This window comes from Biomphalaria glabrata, chromosome 14 (genome assembly GCF_947242115.1).
Source record: "Biomphalaria glabrata chromosome 14, xgBioGlab47.1, whole genome shotgun sequence".
In the NCBI taxonomy this organism is placed as follows: Eukaryota; Metazoa; Mollusca; class Gastropoda; family Planorbidae; genus Biomphalaria; species Biomphalaria glabrata.
The window spans coordinates 13,538,848-13,559,762 of NC_074724.1; the positions used below are offsets into that span (position 1 = coordinate 13,538,848).

The 20,915-nt window shown below is 37.0% G+C and overlaps 1 protein-coding gene across 3 annotated transcripts in view; it reads left to right on the top strand.

Moving 5' to 3' along the window:
- The window catches only part of LOC129922783 (sushi, von Willebrand factor type A, EGF and pentraxin domain-containing protein 1-like), an 85,512-nt gene extending 69,115 nt beyond the window's left edge, over positions 1-16,397 (top strand). Inside the window, exons 14-16 of one of the 3 annotated variants that reach the window (XM_056009988.1) lie at positions 2,757-2,957; positions 15,047-15,113; positions 16,019-16,230. In XM_056009988.1, the coding sequence (XP_055865963.1) occupies positions 2,757-2,957; positions 15,047-15,113; positions 16,019-16,097 (347 nt within the window). In that variant the 3' untranslated portion in view covers positions 16,098-16,230. Of the gene's footprint in view, positions 1-2,756; positions 2,958-15,046; positions 15,114-16,018 lie in introns of all 3 variants that reach the window. The other 2 variants (XM_056009987.1, XM_056009986.1) reach the window with 2 other exon arrangements.
- Positions 16,398-20,915: the final 4,518 nt, after the last annotated feature.

Below are 20,915 nucleotides of genomic sequence, written 5' to 3' on the forward strand. Positions count from 1 at the left end.
AACGAGGGTGGCATGTTCCCAGCTCAACCGTAACTATTATTAGATACCCACTCATTAAAGCTGGGTGGACTCAGAGGCGCCCAGAGGTCCCGAAATTAAAAATCCCATTCTCCACCAGGATTCGAACCCGGTTCGGAAGCCAAACGCTGTACCGCTCAGCCACCGCGCCTCCTCTAAGTCTATTATTTCACACATTTTTCTTTTAACACCCAATTTTCTTTTCGGATTAAGTTGAAATTTCGCACTACTTTTTAATGTGGATGGTAACACATACATGAATTTTAAAAAAAATTAAATAGTTTTGGCAATTGTGTTTTCAAAAAATGTACAAAACACACTGGCGGATCCAGAACTTTGGATTTGGGGGGGGGGCGATTTTTTTCCAAACCCTAACCCTAACGCCCAGTAAACCCTAACCCTATACATAAAGGTGCGTAGAGCGTATATATAAATATATATATATATATGACATATGAGAATAAAATAAGACTGTTTCTCAATCTTCGGCGAAAAAAAAACGGAACAAAAAACAGTCATGTTGAGGCCTTTCTCTTCCAAACTTGGGGGTCTGGGAGAGCGCTGTAAGCTTTCTCAGTGGGGTTCGGGGCAAAGCCCAAACACCCAAAAGCGTTTTATTGCATTTTTCACAGCAGAAACGCATTCTCCAGACATCTACAGTTCATTATTTATCCATGGGTTCGGGTCGAAGCCCCGACGCCAAAAGCGTTTTCTTGCATTTTTCATGGCTGAAACGCATTTTCATGACATCTACAGCTCATTACTTATTATTGGTTTCGGGACAAAACCCCGATTCAAAAAGCGTTTTCTTGCATTTTTCACGGCTGAAACGCATTTTCATGACATCTACAGCACATTACTTATTATTGGTTTCGGGGCAAAGCCCCGACGCCAAAAGCGTTTTCTTGCATTTTTCACGGCTGAAACGCATTTTCATGACATCTACAGCACATTACTTATTATTGGTTTCGGGGCGAAGCACCGATGCCAAAAGCGTTTTCTTGCATTTTTCACGGCTGAAACGCATTTTCCTGACATCTACTGCTCATTACTTATTATTGGTTTCGTGACTGTTATATTGAAAAATTTCGTTTGAATTATACCTTTTCCAAAGCAAAGTATTTCCTAAAATAGTTATGATAAATTCATGTGAAATTACACAAATTCTGTCTGGAAAGGGGAATGGCGGTAAAATGAAAACAAATAATCCTCGCTCCTTTTTATAATTTCTGCTAATGATTGCATTTTGAATTAAAGAATAGGGGTTGGGCGACTCGATATAAGAATTTACTTTATAGCATATATAAATTATATTAGTGACAGATTTGTTTTATTTTGTAATTTCTTACTGTAATACAAAAAGAAAAAGTATTGGTTTGTCCGATGGGGGGAAAGGTATCGCATGTATCGCACTTCCACCTGTTATATTATATAGATATTCGACTAATTTTGTTTACATACTTTGATTTCTCCATAAAAGTAGAACCGCCCCCCCCCCACTCAAAGGGTTTAGAAGGAAAGGGCAGTAGAGGTATTCGCTCCTCCCCTTCCAATCGGCCAACAGGTGAACGACATAATATAAAGACCGGTTAAAATACCAATAACAAACTTTAATCATATAGATATTTAATTGATTCTGTTAGCAAGCTATGATTTCTACAAATAAATAGGACCGCCCCCCCCCATTCGAAAGTTTATGGTGGGGGGGTGGGGCGGATTGATGCCATCGCCCCCTCCCGACAATACCAAATCGGATAAAATACTGGAAGGAGGGGGGAAATAATCTAAAAATAGGTTGAAATATAAATAATTAGTATATATTATTAACATAAGTAATAAATTCGTATACAAATTTTGTGAATTCTATACTAAAATTCGTCCGCCCCCCTCCCCTCGGAGGGAGGGGGGGGGCTCGGCCGAGTGGGGGGGGGGGGCGATCGCCCCTACCACCCCTTGGCACTGGATCCGCCAGTGACAAAACAGGAAAACAAATTGATTTAATTTTTGTAAAGATACCGGTTGCAGAATTATGATTATTAATTATAGTCATCTGCTTTAGAAAGCAATCTCCTCTACCTCCATTTAAGTGTTTACTCATTGTTTTATGCTTAATCATTTAACAAATATATAATAAATATATAATGTACAAGGGTGATGATCCACTAATCAGAAATTCTCCCACTTGCAGTGGACGAAGTAATACAAACATTGAACTTGTCATCATTCAGGTTTGGTCTAGGGATACTAAGGTCATTTCACGAGTGAATCAGCAGTGGTGAAGTCTTTCTTTGTTACTTCGACCTCATAGGTGTTGAAAGATGACATAATACAATTGAGGGGTCGAGAGGCTAAGTACGCGTGACTTTGGTTTGGCTACCTTTGAAGGGGGCTTGAGTTCGACACCTGACTCGCGCAGAGTTGTATAATCAAATTGGACTATTCGTTTTTTTTTTATAAATCTCACTGCTCTATATTGTATTTTCTCTACTTTCTTTATGTTTTCTTGAATTGAGGGATCCCAAACAGAGGAGGCCTATTCACCTATATACATCTACCACCATGTTTCCATTTCGTATCAGGGAGATAACATTTTTTCCAAAAATATAAATTATTTTACAAAGTTCACTTTAGGCCAAATAGCTTAGCACAGCCTCTTCCTTTGTAAATATCTGTACAGTAGCACGCTATGAAATAAACACAATTTTAACTTTCACCAATGAATGTCTTGCGTTTTAAAGACTTTCCACGAGAGGATGGACATGGAACCTTCTCTGTGCTGCTCATGGGTGCCCGTGAAGATCTTGTCTTTAACATCTCGACCAGCAGAAAAGATGTATTTGTCCAGAAAGCCATTTTTGAAGCAGCCTATTCTTTTAGGTCTGTAAACATAAGAGTATTGAGTGGGACATTGCATCTTTGTGAAGTGGAAATCTACGGAGGTAAATAAATGTACATTTTGTTTGAATAATTTTATTTTAAAGAATTATTCTTTAAATATTTTTCTCTTGCATTTTCTCTTATTCCCTATTAAACTTATTACAAACAGTCCGAGATGGCTCTAACGACTAGAAATTTGTTAAGTTGTAGACATCTATGTATATATTGGTAGGGGAAAAGAATAGCTAAAGTGTATATTTCAAAATATAATCATACTTGAATATCTCACCGGCTTCGCCCGTTGTTTTGTTCCAAGGCTATATATTGTTTATTTTGCCATGGACCGACTCCAGTTTTACAAAGCTTCTATCAAGTCAATCCGCACTGGCGGATCCAGAACTTTGGAGTGGGGGGGGCGATTTTTTTCCAAACCCTAACCCTAACGCCTAGTAAACCCTAACCCTATGCATATATATTCGACATATAAGAATAAAATAAGACTGTTTCTCAATCTTCAGCGAAAAAAACAGAAAAAAAGTCATTCTCTTGCAAGCTTGGGGGTCTGGGAGAGCGCTGTAAGCTTCTTAAGTGGGGTTCGGGGCTTCGCCCCGACGCCCAAAAGCGTTTTCTTGCATTTTTCTCTGCAGAAACGCATTCTTCTGACATCTACAGCTCATTATTTATCAGTGGGGTTCGGGGCGAAGCCCCGACGTCAAAAGCGTTTTCTTGCATTTTTCTCTGCAGAAACGCACTCTTCTGACATCCACAGCTCATTATTTATCATTGGGGTTCGGGGCGAAGCCCCGACGCCAAAAGCGTTTTCTTGCATTTTTTACGGCTGAAACGCATTCTTCTGACATCTACAGCTCATTATTTATCAGTGGGGTTCGGGGCGAAGCCCCGACGTCAAAAGCGTTTTCTTGCATTTTTCTCTGCAGAAACGCACTCTTCTGACATCCACAGCTCATTATTTATCAGTGGGGTTCGGGGCGAAGCCCTGACGCCAAAAGCGTTTTCTTGCGTTTTTCACGGCTGAAACGCATTCTTCTGACATCTACAGCTCATTATTTATCAGTGGGGTTCGGGGCGAAGCCCTGACGCCAAAAGCGTTTTCTTGCATTTTTCACTGCTGAAACGCATTCTTCTGACATCTACAGCTCATTATTTATCAGTGGGGTTCGGGGCGAAGCCCCGACGTCAAAAGCGTTTTCTTGCATTTTTCTCTGCAGAAACGCACTCTTCTGACATCCACAGCTCATTATTTATCATTGGGGTTCGGGGCGAAGCCTCGACGCCAAAAGCGTTTTCTTGCATTTTTTACGGCTGAAACGCATTCTTCTGACATCTACAGCTCTTTATTTATCAGTGGGGTTCGGGGCGAAGCCCTGACGCCAAAAGCGTTTTCTTGCATTTTTCATTGCAGTAACGCATTCTCCTGACCTACAGCTCATTATTCATTCTATTATAAAGTGCCTTTTGAATAATGAGAAAAATATTCTAATATGAATTTATAGTCCCTTAATACATTGCAAATACAACTGATTTGTTCTTTGAAAAGATTAGATACCCCAGATATTTAGATTAAGGTTTTGAAGATAGCCGCCGAAAAAAATAAAAATTCGATTAATAATATTCAATAAAATTGTAGTATAAATTGTGAGTTATAGTCCTAAATTTATTTAACTAGAAAAATATGAGATAGAGTAAAGGTTGGAAAAAGTCGACTAGGAAAAGATTATCTGGCTTTTGAACTAATCTCAACCGTAACTGTTATATTGAAAAATTTCGTTTGAATTATAACTTTTCCAAAGCAAAGTCTTTCTTAAAATAGTTATGATAAATTTATGTCAAATTACACAAACTCTGTCTGGAAAGGGGAAGGGCGGTAAAATGAAAACGATTAATTCTCGCTCCTTTTTATAATTTCTGCTATTGATTGCATTTTGCATTAAAGAATAGGGGTTGGGCAACTCGATATAAGAATTTACTTTATAGCATATATAAATTATATTAGTGACAGATTTTTGTAATTTTGTAATTTCTTACTATAATACAAAAAGAAAAAGTATTGATTTGTCCGATGGGGGGAAGGGGATTGCATGTAACGCACTTCCACCTGTTCATATTATATAGATATTCGACTAATTTTGTTCACATACTATGATTTCTCCATAAAAGTAGGACCGCCCCCCCCCCACTCAAAGGGTTTAGATGGGAAGGGCGGTGGAGGTATTCGCTCTTCCCCTTCCAATCGGCCAACAGGTGAACGAAATTATATAAAGACCAGTTAAAACACCAATAACAAGTTTTAATCATATAGATATTTTATTGATTCTGTTAGCAAGCTGTGATTTCTACAAATAAATTGGACCGCCCCCCCCCACTCGAAAGTTTATGGTGGGGGGGGGGCGGATTGATGCCATCGCCCCCTCCCGACCCTACCAAATCGGCCAAAATACTAGAAGGGGGGGGGGCGAAATAATCTAAAAATAGGTTGAAATATAAATAATTAGTATATATTATTAACATAAGTAATAAATTTGCATACAAATTGTGTGAATTCTATACTATAATTCGTCGGCCGAGTGGGGGGGACGATCGCCCCTACCGCCCCCCCCCTGGATCCGCCAGTGTCAGTCCGTCACTCTATCAGTTTGTTTATCTCTCAGCCTGTCTGGTAAAAAAATTAAACATATTATTTCTCCCGTATCTATCCTCTTTTCAAGTTGAGAATTTGCACGATTACTTCTTTTGCCTGACAAAACAAATCATTAAATTAGTTAATTGATTAATAGTAATTAATTCCTTTGTTTGGTATTAAACAAGGGGAAAAAAGTCGTATTTGACTGATGAGGCGATATAAGTATAATCCCCTTTTATACTTTGTCACTTTAAGTTTGAAACAGTAGAAAGGTATGAAACCTTCTCTTTTCATATGCAATTTGCAGGCAGAGTGTTTGAGGCACTGGCGGATCCAGAACTTTGGAGTGGGATGGGGGGGGCGATTTTTTTCAAAACCTTAACCTTAATAAAAATAAGACTGTTTCTCAATCTTCGGCAAAAAAAAACAGTCATGTTGAGGCCTTTCTCTTGCAAGCTTGGGGTCTGGGAAAGCGCTGTAAGTTTTATCGGTGGGGTTTGGGGCGAAGCCTGACATCTACAGCTCATTGTTTATCAGAGGAGTTCGGGACGAAGCCAAAAGCGTTTTCTTGCATTTTTCACGGCTAAAACGCATTCTCCTGACATCTACAGCTTATTACTTATTAGTGGGGTTCGGGTCGAAGCCCCGGCGAAAAAGCGTTTTCTTGCATTTTTCACGGCTGAAACGCATTCTCCTAACATCTACAGCTTATTACTTATTATTGGGGTTCGGGGTGAAGCCCCGACGCCAAAAGCGTTTTCTTGCATTTTTCACTGCAGAAACGCATTCTCCTGACATCTACAGCTCATTGTTTATCAGTGGGGTTCGGGGCGACGCCCCGACGCCAACAGCGTTCTCTTGCATTTTTCACTGCAGAAACGAATTCTCCTGACATCTACAGCTCATTGTTTATCAGTGGGGTTCGGGGCGACGCCCCGACGCCTAAAGCGTTTTCTTGCATTTTTCACGGCTGAAACGCATTCTCCTGACATCTACAGCTTATTACTTATTACTTAAACCAAAGGGCAGTAGAGGTATTCGCTCCTCCCCTTCCAATCGGCCAAAGATGAACGACATAATATGAAGACCGGTTAAAATACCAATAACAAGTTTTAATCATATAGATATTTAATTGATTCTGTTAGCGAGCTGTGATTTCCGCAAATAAATAGAACCGCCCCCCCCCAACTCGAAAGTTTGTGGTTGGGGGGGGGGGGGCGATTTGATGCCATCGCCACCTCCAGATTCTGCAAATCGGCCAAAATACTAGAAGGGGGGGGGGCGAAATAATCTAAAAATAGGTTAATAGGGTCGGCCGAGTGGGGGGGGTGATCGCCCCTACCGCCCCCCCCCTGGATCCGCCAGTGGTTTGAGCACGCTTGAGCTCTAGAGTTGGGATCAAAATACACAACTTACATTTTTCTTTTATAAAATAAATTTGAAAAGTTATGTCATTTTTTCCAAACTAATTAAGACAATTACACTAACTGTATCAGTGTTTAAAAAAAAACTTTCTCATACTTTTATTGATCTCTTACTTGTAACAATATAATTATATAAAATTAAACGCGCCCCTATACATTCTTTTGGCCAGCTAACTTTTAATATCTATTGCGATGAATTGGACCAGCCCTTAAATTGAAATATCACTTCTCCCTCAACCTCAGCTTTCCGAAGACTTTGTCTTAATTACAATATATGATTATTCGTGTGCTTTTTTTTTTAAATCATGATATTTTTGGTATGGGCTCGAAAGGCCACAAAAGGGGAAAAGACGCTATTAGTTTTGTGTGAAATGTCTGTCCTTCCGTCCATCCGTCCGTCCGTCCCGCTTAGATCTCGTAAACTAGAAAAGATAGTGAAAATCCGACATCATAATATTTTAGACCATTCAAAGTTCTAATATAATGGATACTTTTTGTTTCTTTTCTGAAAGCAAAAAATCTAGTTTTTTATGAAAGCATTTGTTTTATACAACTACACCACTTTTACAACTATTCACTATTAATAGTAACAAACACGGGAGGCTGTTTAGTATGGGAGTTGATAATTTACTATATTTTTGACACATTTATGCAAATATTTTTAAATTTTTTGTAAAAATATTATTTTTTTTTACATTTGTATTGCTTCGTTATGTTAGCTCTGTCATACTAACTACTACATTTACACAAAAAATGTTTACTTTTTTAAAAGAGAAAAAATCTTTTTAGTATGCATCTAAGTTGGGAATAATTTAAACCAACAATTAATAAGTAGTTTTTCATATTATCGTGTGAACTTCCAAGCCATCATGAGCGGTAAAGCAATACGTCACTTAACTAAATGGAAAAATAATGTTTACGAATTTTTTTCTTGAGGATTTGAATTACAGATTGGCCCTTTACAATATCATTTAGATATTCATTATAAGACATCAGTTAGGCCAGGTTCACATCTAACTTCACATTCACTTTCACCTATCCCATGGTCTGCTGGACCGCTGGGTCACCACACAAGATCTGTCAACCTTCTTTTTCCATTCTTCTCTGTCATTTGCCATTGATAGAATTTCATTATGATGTTCTTTCTGAAAATATTGAAACCTGCCTTTTACCTGCCCGAGTGGACCACTTCGGGGGGCCGATTTTGAGTTTGTGTTTCCACACAAACTGTCTGTCTTTTCAACAATCCAGTGTATTCTACTATATGTTACATCAAATTGGAACGGCCCGATTTATATCGCTCTAATAAACATACTCACACACACACACCTTTTGTACTCTATGTTACTTGGTTTTTAGTATCTGATCCATCATGTATTAGGTTATAGGTTAAACAGACACATTGAAATTCACGGATTCAATGCACACCGTCGCATGTAGAAACCTTTAAATGAATTTGTGACCACAGACCTATATATATAAAACCTAGACAGAAAAACAAGGACTAATTAATTCGTAATCGATCTTTTATATACGTGACTCTTTGTCAAACTGTACGGGGATTTACCAATAAAATCATGAAAATTGGCTCTTTTCTGTCATAGAAAAGTAATGATGTTAAGTTTTTAAACATTATAATAGAATAGGATATTTAATCAGCAAATCTTTGATATGAAGCTTTTTAATGTTTATTTCCGTTGAGATAATATGTAAACAATCCTAGATCTAAATAATTCTAGCCTCATCTTATGATTTTGGTATATTTAAATAGATTTATCACCTCGCCAAGATCTCTTTAGATCTCGATTCTGGATCTAAAAATTGCAAAATAGTAATTTGGAGACGAGATTGCTCTAATTTAATATGTTCAATTACTAGGAATAAACCATAGACTTATATATCTAGACTGGAAATCGGAAACAAGTTCTTATCCGCGATTGATCGATTCACAGACCTATATATATAGATTTTTATGCACGTAACTCTTTTTCAAGCTGTAAAGGAAGTTGCCCCAATCAATCTTTTCTTTTGTAGAAAAGTAATGATCTTTAGTTTTCAAAGTTTAGAAATAATGCAAAATCATTTTTCGGATTTTTTTAAAAAATGGGCTATTAATCACAGAAGTATATATTCCCGCAAATTTATGAAACAAAGTCATTTCCTGTTAGTTTCCATTGAGATAATGTTTCAAAAATCCTAGATCGAAATAATTCATGTCTGTTGATTTTAATCATCTTATGTACATTTAAATAGATTGATTACCTAGAGCTTTATAGATTATGTATCTAAAAATTGCAAAAAAATAATTATTACTACATCAATATCTAAAAAATAAAATATATGTTACATAGGTTAAGGTTGAGAAAACTTTACTTTCTGTGTCTACTTTACAAAACAACGCCTTGTTTCAACTTTACAAAAATGTTTACGACATAAAAGATTTCCATATCCAGTCTAGATATAATATAAGTCTATGGAATAAACATTATAACTATTATAACGTTTATGTGTTACATAGGTTAGGGTTTAAAAAAAAAAGATTACAAAGAGAGTTTCAGAGGCGGCCCCCGTCGAAGTCGGATCCCTGTCGGATCTGCATATTCGCAAATAATATTCAAGAGGGGATTTAATTTTGATGGTCAAAAGTAATAATGTTTCAAAGATTCATTTGCCGTAAATTTAAATTTAAATTAAATAAAAAATAGTAGATTAGTTTTAGTATATTAAAGCATTACAATATTGATCAAAACGTTTGGAAATGAAAATCTACACTTTTATTTTTATTTAAGTTTAGAAATTGAAATTCTACATCTTAATCTAGTCTATTTTAGTCTATTTTAGACTCTAAAATAATTTTAATTAGAATATAAATCCAGATCTAGATACCTTTACCTTTACCTTTACCTATCCCTTAGTCTGTTGGACCGTTGGGGCACCAGGCAAGATTTGTCGAGCGTCTTTCTCCATTCCTCCCTTTTTTTTGTCTTGTTCAGAACCTTTCTCAATGGCAGGCCTGTCCATTCTTTAATGTTGTCCTCCCATCGCTTTTTCTGTCTGCCTCTTCTTCTTTTCCCTGGCACTGTTCCCTGAAGAAAGGTCTTTGCGAGCCCCGTAGATCTTCTAATGTGGCCAAAGGTTTTAAGCTTTCGTTTTTTCACAATAGTAAGCAGGTCGTCATGAGCTCCGATCGCTACAGTAACCCTGTCTCTGATTTCTTGGTTTGTGATGCGGTCTTTGAATGTGATGCCTAGGATCCTTCTGTAGCATCTCAATTCCATTGCTAGGATCCTCCTCTCAAGCTCTGCATTCAACGTCCACGACTCACAAGCATATAAAAATGTGGCCATGACCAGAGAGCGCATCAGTCTAATTTTGGTGCCGAGGGCTAAGCCCTTATCTTTCCATATTATTTTAAGTTTTGAAAGGGCTGCTGTGGACTGTGCTATTCGGGCCAATAATTCGGGTTTTGTTCCCTCATCTGAGACAATAGCTCCGAGGTATTTGAAGCTGTTAACACTAGTTAGCTTTTCACCTCCAATACTGATGCCTCTTTTAAAGCCCTGATGGCTATTGGTCATAATTTGAGTTTTTTCGGCATTTATTTGCATGCCATATGCTGCGGAAGTCTTGTCAATGCGCATCACCAGGTCAGCTAGTTCTTCTTCTGTCCCTGCTAGGCCGTCAATGTCATCTGCGAAGCGCAAGTTAGTAATTTTTCTTCCTCCAATGCAAACAGTACCTTCATAGCCCTCGAGGGCATCTTCCATTATCCTTTCAAGGAAGATATTGAAGAGTGTTGATGACAGTAGGCAGCCTTGTCTTACTCCAACTGTGGTTTTGAACCAGTCCCCAATATTATTGTTGAAGTACACCGCACTGGTGGCCTCCTTGTAGAGGTTCTGGATAACTTTGATTATGTTTTATTAATGTTGTACTTTTCCATTGTCGCCCAGAGTGCTCCGTGCCATACTCGATCGAAAGCTTTCTTGAAATCAATAAAGACATGGAAAAGATTCTCTTGGTGTTGGAGATATTTCTCACAGAGTATTCTGAGGTTTAGGATTTGCTCTGTTGTGGTGCGACCTTGTCTAAAACCTGCTTGTTCTTCTGATATGATGTTGTCTGCTATCGGTTTTAGCCGGTTTAATATGATTTTTAACAGAACTTTGCTGGGATGACTTATGAGGCTGATGGTGCGATAGTTTTGACAGAGTTGTAAGTTGCCTTTCTTTGGAAGGGTTATTATGAGTGATTGGGTCCAGGGTTTGGGCCAATCTCCTGATTGCCAGATCTTGTTGCAAATCATATAGAGTGCGTTTATCATAGTTTCTCCTCCCGCCTGAAGAAGTTCGCCAGGAATGTTTTCAACTCCGGCCGATTTTCCCTTTTTCAGGGCTTTTACTGCTGCTGCTACTTCCGAGCGAAGAATCGGATAGTCGTCAATGTTGGAAACTGTTGTGACATTTAGTATCTCTGGATCTCCTGAGATTTCAAAGTTATACAACTCTGAACAGTATTCCGTCCATCTTTTCAACACATCTTTGTCCTCGGTTAAGCATTTGTTGTTTTTGTCTTGTATTGTGTTGGTTCTTCCATGCTTTGAAGTAGTGAGGTCCTTTACTAATTGGTACGCTTTTTTGCTGTTGTTTCTATTAAGTCCCTGTTCAATTTCTTGACACTTATTCTCTATCCACTTTTTCTTCGCTTCTTTCATTCCCTTTCTAATCCGTTTGTTAACGCTTTTGTATTCTTGGACATATTTTGGGTCGGACAGCTTTTTCCCTTTAAGCTCCCGTCGCTTGTCACAGAGTTGGAGTATATCCTCTGTTACCCAGGGTTTTTTGGGCGGGCGGAGCTTCCCTAATATTTCCAGGGCTGTATCTGTGACTGCTGTGTTTAGCATATTGACTTGCGTATCGATATCCTGGTCATTGGAGTCCAAGATGTTGAGGGCTGCAAAGCGTCCTCCTACTTGTGCCTCGAAAATGGCAGCTACTTGGGGGTCTTTCAGCTTGTCCAGGTCAAATTTTATCCTGGTAGGTCCTTGTTTTGTTACCTTTTTTAGGTGTATTTTAAGGGTCATCATAACAAGGTCATGGTCGCTTCCAATGTCAGCTCCAGGAAAACTTCTTGTTTTAGCTGTATGGATGCTTGTCTTAAAACGCTGTTGCACCATGATATAGTCGATCAGGTTGTGGTGCTCTCCGTTCGGACTGTGCCATGTGGTTATACGCGATTTTTTGTGGCATCCTAGTGAGTATTTCGCAAATTCTAATAGTCTTTGACCTCGTTCATTGGTTGAGAGGTTACTGTATTTTCCACAAGTGCCTTTCCAGGTTTGATAGGAGTCACTTCCTACTTTGGCATTCCAGTCTCCTTGTACAACAAGGATGTCCTTTTTCTAGATATACTGTAATAAAAATCTAGATCTAGTTTTAAAAAATCTAGATTAGATCTAAATCAAGATATCATTCCTTTTTTAAACGCGAGTCACATAACGAGGCTTAATAATCTTATCTTATATATTACAGACGTTACTTCAAAAAAGAAGATGATGAATAAACATTACTATACCGAGTTCTTTTTTCATTTCATTTGAAGAATTAATTCCATATAACGTCAGAGGGAAAAAAACACTACGTCACACGGCCTAGCTAGACTAAAAATCGCCTTCATCAATACGAGCCATTTATCGAGTGTTCATAGCCATTGGTGCATCGTGTGCGTTCTTTTAGCATTTCATTTTAAGAATTCATTCCATATGACGTCAAAATAAAAAAAAAACACTACGTCACACGGCTTATTTAGACTAAAATATGTTTTCATTAATACGAGCAATTTTTCGAGGGTTAATAGACATTGGTGCACCGAGTGCGTTCTTTTAACATTAGCCTACATTTAAAGAGTCCATTCTTATGACGTCAAAGAAAAAAAATTCCCTTACCTCACAATAGGCTAGTACCGGTACCATAAAAAAAATGTCTTTATTTACACAAGCTATTTAAAAAGGGTTCATAGACATTGGTGCACTGAGTTCTAATTGAATTTATTTAAAAAGGATCAAAGCCGCATTGTTTTTGCGTTTTGTCTGTCAGTCGGTCTGTCCGTCATTTTGATATAAAAAAAGAACCAATAAAAGTTATTAAAAATTGATTAACCTTTATTTTACGTTTCAAAACATCGCAATAATTTTTAGATATGAACACAATTGAAAAGTTTATATAATAGATTGTTCCGGATGTTTGTATAAATAGTAAAAGAAAAAGAGAATTTCAGATAAATGTAATACCGTTAATTAAATTTTTTTGATGGTCTCGTATAAAAATTACTACAGCCATTTGGAGAGATTTTCATACCTTACTTTGGTGTTTGGATTCTGTTTTCCTTAAAAATCGGAACATAATATTAACGATAATTAGATTTTTTAATGTTTTTGTTAGAAAGTTAAATGTACTGTAAGAGAGTAGTGAGTTAAAATATTTTTCATAAAAATCCGTAAAAACATTATTTCGTAAATGAGAAGATTATTTGTTTATAAATTAGAAGAGGGAGTTCAAACAATTATTTGGCGTTACTAGATTTTAAAATAAATTCGGAAATTTCTGGCGACGATTTGTAAGAAACAAAATCCGGAACTTTCTTTATCTATTACAAAACTTCTATGTTATGTTTTAGCAAGAAAATTAAATGTCTAAAAAGTAATTTTCAGTAATCAATTCTAGTAAATTACTTTTTTTTAAAGCCCTGAACATCCTATTGTCGATATTTTTAAAATTTGTTTAAAGATGAAAATACGGAACAATTTGCTATTGATAACCAAATTATAGTGACGCATTGTCAAATAATATAAGTGTAATATTAGTAAATTATGCGATTTCAAACAATCTTTAGGCATAATTCATGTTTTATAAAACAATATCCGGAACATTTTTACACTTAATGAAATATAAGTCAGTATAGAGATTTTGATTTAGCATTAATATGCTATTTACATAAAAAACGGAACAACATATTATTGATAATGTGTTTTTGCAACGTTTAAGCATGGAAATTGAATGTAATATAAATTAGAAGAGCAAACAAACATTTGTTGGGGTTGATTAGTTTTGCACAAAAAAATCCGGAACAATCAATTTTTAGATTCTTAAAACTATTGAGATGTTACGGGAGGAACATTAAAGTGTAAATCAGATTTTCAATAGCTTTTAGAGTTCTAGTTTTTTTAATCTAATCGTGACAAACAGACCGACCAACAGACAAAACGCACAAAAATAATCTTCTTTTTTTCGGATGGGGGCACTAAACAAGAAAATAAATAAAATCTGATTTTTTTATAAAAATTTTAAGGAATGTAGCGACGTTGCGCTACTGCACGAAAATCGCTGCATAAAAAGTCCATTTAAAAAAATGTCTGTGATATTTACATACAAAATGCATTATTAGCCTTTATAAGCAAACAGAAATGTTTTCTTTTAATTTTAGCAGCTAGTTGACCAGAAAAAACATCTTTAATTATTATTTATATTTGTTGTAAACATTTCCTGTACATTTTTAAAATATATTTGACTTGGTGATACTGAAAATACAAAAAAAAATAGTCCGTCTTTGTTAGCATATTGTAACATTGCCTCCCTTACATTTACGTAATTGTTTTAGAATTGGTGTATTTTTATGAAAAAATCGCTTGCATAATTAATTTTATTATTTAAACAGTTTGCTTTTAGAAAACCAAAAGTAGCCGTTGCACCTAAACATTTGAAGCCGCATTTAATGATGAAATAATATTTTTCATATCTCTTCTAGTTTTCGAGATCTGAGTGTGCAGGCGGACAGACGGACAGACGGACATTTTGCACAAACCTAATAGCGGCTTTTTCAGCTTTTTGACCTTTTTCACATTTTTGTGTAGTGTTAAGATATCGATGAGTCTACTCTAGTCTGTGTTTATGATATTATATGGTTCCATTTTGTCTCTGAAGACACTGGTTGTGCCCAGATGAGTCACTGGTTGTGGTTTCGTTTTGAGACGAGGGACAGAATCTGTTTTACTTGCCACAGTTTGTGAATGTGTATGTATCTGTTACAGGGCTGGCTGACAGGGCAGCATTCTTTGTCTTGACTAAGGCCGCTTCGTTTCTTTTGCTCTCGGCGAGGTTCGTACCAGCACGCAGACTCTGACTTCATTTTTTCGGGTATCTCCTACCACATACTTTAACTGATGCCAGTGGCTCCCATGTCTCGCTTGCATAACATTATACATATGTATATAAAACTTATATAATTTTTCAATTCATAATATCAATGTAATATTTCTAACTAGATCCATCAATACTATATTTCTAACTAGATCCATCAATACTATATTTCTAACTAGATCCATCAATACTATATTTCTAGCTAGATCCATCAATACTTTATTTCTAACTAGATCCATCAATACTATATTTCTAACTAGATCCATCAATACTATATTTCTAACTAGATCCATCAATACTATATTTCTAGCTAGATCCATCAATACTATATTTGTAACTAGATCCATCAATACTATATTTCTAGCTAGATCCATCAATACTATATTTCTAGCTAGATCCATCAATACCATATTTCTAACTAGATCCATCAATACTATATTTCTAGCTAGATCCATCAATACCATATTTCTAACTAGATCCATCAATACTATATTTCTAACTAGATCCATCAATACTATATTTCTAGCTAGATCCATCAATACCATACCTGTAATTAGATCCATCAATACCAAATCTCGAACTAGATCCATCAATATCATATTCTTAACTAAATTAAGTATTCAGTTTAATATTACAGCCTTTAAGTGTTTCCAATCTTAGTTCTGTATCACCAAACAAGAATCTTTAAATAAGGCTCACATTTTTTTCTTGAAAGTTTTGTTTAATGTCTAGGCTGAAGCTCATTGGAAATACTCCTGGCAATAAAGAAATATTTCACGAAACATATAGAATTTAAAAAATAATTATAGCCCTTCATAACAATTATAAAACATGAAATGATTTCTAAAAATCTTGCTCCACAGATTGCGAGAAGCCATACTACGGGCCCATTTGTCTACATATATGTTACTTGACATGTCGAAATCAGGTCTGTACTTATGAAGGTGAATGCTTCAATTGTGTGCCTGGACGCAGTGGTCCTTACTGTGAGACCCGTGATTACAACTATAGTGAATATGTATCTATAGCAGCTGCACCAACTACAGTGTTGTATGTGTCCAGTCAAGATGAAGAATATTCTTTTGAAGCTATTCATCTCGGAATGTTACTACAAATGGTTCTGCTAATATGTATCATTTTCATAGCGAACAAATGTTATTCTGTTCACTCTAATCAAGAGGTTAGTATGGAAGATATATCGAATGAATGAAATAAATTTCTATACAAATATTACACTTTGAATGTTTTTTTTTTTTTATTTTTAACAGCCGCTATTAAATCTGTGTAAAATTTGCGTCTGTCAGTCTGTCACAATCATATCCTAAAAACTTGAAGTGAGATAAAAATCATCATTCATCATACATTGTGCATCATTTTGATTTTAAAATTAATAATGTAAGAGATTTTTTTCATAAAAAATACCATATATATAACAATATGTATACTAAACAAAAAATAAATAAAACTTCATTATTTAAAAAGTATTAGGGGTAGTAGTTTCATAGTATGGCATGCTGTAGCCGTCACGCTACAGCACGAAAGTCGCTACATAAATTTATTTTTAAGAAATATGCGTGATATTTACATTCAAAGTGCATTCTTAGCCTTTATAAACAAATAGAAATCTTGTTTTCTCATTTTAACAATAGTTGACCAGAAATAACACCTATAACTAATATTTATATTTATTAAGAACATTTCTTGTACATTTTATACATGTATTTGACTTAGTGATCCTAAAAATACATAAATGATAATCATTCTTTGTTAACATACCATTTCATTATGTCCCTTACATTTATGTATTGTTTTAGAATTGGTGTATTTTTATGAAAAAATTGCTTGTATAAATGATTTTATAAACTACACGGTTTGCAAGCTACAATGCATGGTGAAATAATATTTTTCATTTCTGTTCTAGTTTTCGAGATCTGAGTGTGACAGACGGACATTTTGTACAAACCTAATAGCGGCTTTCTCCCCTTAGGAGGGGGCCGCTAAAAAATGTTTTATTAATTAGAAAAACATATTTGAAAGGTAACACTTGGTATAGAACTCAGATAAGATCTAAGCAATGATGTGCGTATAGAAAGTGTGGCAAGGGAAATAATTATTGTAATCCAGCTTCAGTTATATTTCATCATGTATGTCCCTTCATCCAAGATGCAATCTTATGCATTATTAAGACTATCTTCGGTATTCTACACTTACTAATGCATATTAGTTTCACGTAAAGTCAGTATTTAATCTTTCAATGTATCTTTCTATTCCTCGTGTCAGAAAGTTCTCTTTGTATTTTAATTTCGTTCTTTCTAATCATCTCTATCCTCTCTTTGTTTCTGCCACTGTCATTGTACCTTTTTCTTTTAACACGGTTTCTCTTTCTCCTTATTTTGAACTCGTTTGTCGCTCAATTTTCTTTGTATCTCTTTTTACTAAGCTTATATCAACTCAATCTGTCTGTCTATTTGTCTGCCTGTCTGGTTAAAACTGTGTACACGTTATATCTCCCACACCCATTCTCGGATCAAGCTGAAACTTTGCACAACTATTCCTTGGCATAGACAACAAATGTATCAATAAAAAAGTAAGCAATTAGACAATTGATTAGTGGTAATTTATTACTTTGTTTAATAGCAACAAGGGAAACTAATACTTCAGTGTTCACATATATGGATAAATGTCCCCTTAAGTAGTAGTTTATGCTAATTTAACCTCATGAGTCCTCCGAGCAATTATTTATTGTACCTAACAAAACACGAATTAATAAACAAAGATACTTAATTAGTCAATTAATTATTAGTATTTTTTTTTTTGATATCGCGTAAGGGAAATAACTTGTATTATTGAAATAGTTTTAAGTACAGAGTTCTTCCCCATTAGATCATTTAATACTTTTTAATATTTTGCTAGTTTTCTCCCTTGTTTCCTACCCACCTGTGTCTTAGTCTTTGTACTCTTTCTCTCTCTCTCTTTAGTCTCTATCTCTCTCTCTCTCTTTCCATTTTTTTCTTCTTTTCTTTCCTCTTTTCTCTTTCATTAGATCTCTTTCTGTAAATAGGTTACAAATCGAAATTTGCTAGGTGTTGATAGGTTCTACATATTTCGATGATACACGGCAGTGAGTTTACTCACGATAAAATAATGTAAATGCAATAATGTCATACTACCGGCAAAAAGTGAAATCCTGCACTAAGGCTTGAGGATTCCAGGCAAAGTTCGAAATGATTTCTCCAATTCCGAGTAATTTGTTGATAGAAAGAATAATTGGATTATTTTAAAACATTGAAATGGCAATAAGTTTATGCTTTAGACATGTGGTCGTAAGTATATTTAAATGTTAGTACATGTCTTACGTTGAAACAAATCCAAAATATTCACCTCCACGTCATATTTAAACTTTTTATAGGCCCGTAGACGTCCAGACGTGGCAAGGTGGCTGAGTGGTAAACCACTTGACTTGCGAACCGAAGGGTTCCGGGTTCAAGTCCTGGTGACAACTGATATTTTCAATTTCTGGATCTTTAGAGTCCACCTAGCTCTAATGGGTACCTGACATTAGCTGGGAAAAGTAAAAGCTGTAGGTCGTTATGCTGGCCATAATACACCCGAGGGCCACAGAAACATTTACGTCATTGGTCCTATAGTTTGCAAGGTCTAAAAGGAAAACACACTTTAGACTTTTTTGACGGTCATCCTTTTCTTCACGGATGACTTTCTTTGGAAATATTATTAATACATATATTAATGAAAAAGAAATTGACGCAATGCACAAGGCTCAAGTCTGCCTTCAAAGAGAGGCTAAATGAAACCGATGTCGTAAAATCAGCGCCAACACTCCAGCCAGAGGTTTTAGCGGCCTTGACACTCATGTCGTCAAATCAGCGCCAACACTCCAGCCAGAGGTTTTAGCGGCCTTGACACTCATGTCGTCAAATCAGCGCCAACACTCCAGCCAGAGGTTTTAGCGGCCTTGACACTGATGTCGTCAAATCAGCGCCAACACTCCAGCCAGAGGTTTTAGCGGCCTTGACACTGATGTCGTCAAATCAGCGCCAACACTCCAGCCAGAGGTTTTAGCGGCCTTGACACTGATGTCGTCAAATCAGCGCCAACACTCCAGCCAGAGGTTTTAGCGGCCTTGACACTGATGTCGTCAAATCAGCGCCAACACTCCAGCCAGAGGTTTTAGCGGCCTTGACACTGATGTCGTCAAATCAGCGCCAACACTCCAGCCAGAGGTTTTAGCGGCCTTGACACTGATGTCGTCAAATCAGCGCCAACACTCCAGCCAGAGGTTTTAGCGGCCTTGACACTGATGTCGTCAAATCAGCGCCAACACTCCAGCCAGAGGTTTTAGCGGCCTTGACACTGATGTCGTCAAATCAGCGCCAACACTCCAGCCAGAGGTTTTAGCGGCCTTGACACTGATGTCGTCAAATCAGCGCCAACACTCCAGCCAGAGGTTTTAGCGGCCTTGCCACTGATGTCGTCAAATCAGCGCCAACACTCCAGCCAGAGGTTTTAGCGGCCTTGACACTGATGTCGTCAAATCAGCGCCAACACTCCAGCCAGAGGTTTTAGCGGCCTTGCCACTGATGTCGTCAAATCAGCGCCAACACTCCAGCCAGAGGTTTTAGCGGCCTTGACACTGATGTCGTCAAATCAGCGCCAACACTCCAGCCAGAGGTTTTAGCGGCCTTGACACTCATGTCGTCAAATCAGCGCCAACACTCCAGCCAGAGGTTTTAGCGGCCTTGACACTGATGTCGTCAAATCAGCGCCAACACTCCAGCCAGAGGTTTTAGCGGCCTTGACACTGATGTCGTCAAATCAGCGCCAACACTCCAGCCAGAGGTTTTAGCGGCCTTGACACTGATGTCGTCAAATCAGCGCCAACACTCCAGCCAGAGGTTTTAGCGGCCTTGACACTGATGTCGTCAAATCAGCGCCAACACTCCAGCCAGAGGTTTTAGCGGCCTTGACACTGATGTCGTCAAATCAGCGCCAACACTCCAGCCAGAGGTTTTAGCGGCCTTGACACTGATGTCGTCAAATCAGCGCCAACACTCCAGCCAGAGGTTTTAGCGGCCTTGACACTGATGTCGTCAAATCAGCGCCAACACTCCAGCCAGAGGTTTTAGCGGCCTTGCCACTCATGTCGCAAAACTCTGTTCAGGGCTCAGTAATATTTTTAACTCAAAAATTTTGATCGAACACCTTATCGTTCAAAATCGTTCAAATACCGAGGTTCGACTTAGATTGATTCCAACATGTCTTTGATTTTTTTTGAATTAGCGTTTTAAGAATAAATGAAAATGACGCAATATCTGTGTCACTCATGTCAAGGCCATTTTCACACCCTTAGTTTAATTAACGCCACCACACACACATCCCTTTCTCTCACACACACATGAAAAAGTACGTACACACACACACATGAAGGAGTACGCACACACAGACATGGGCGCTAGCAAACAGTGAATAGAGTGTGCATGACAGCTTGTCAGTCGGTCAAAGACACACATCCATACACATCCATTTATTCACACTGATCCGTACGGCCATTTATCTGTTGAAACAGTCCAGTTCGATAAAGAGTAAAAAAACCAACTCACGAGTGCTCAAGAGATCCAGGACTCTACATGTTATTAAATCAATAGGATCAGTGGTACAGTCACAATTAAAAACAATGCAGAACGGGAACAGTCTAAGCATTGATTTATGTGGCTTTCATTTAGTAAGGTGTATTTCACTCTT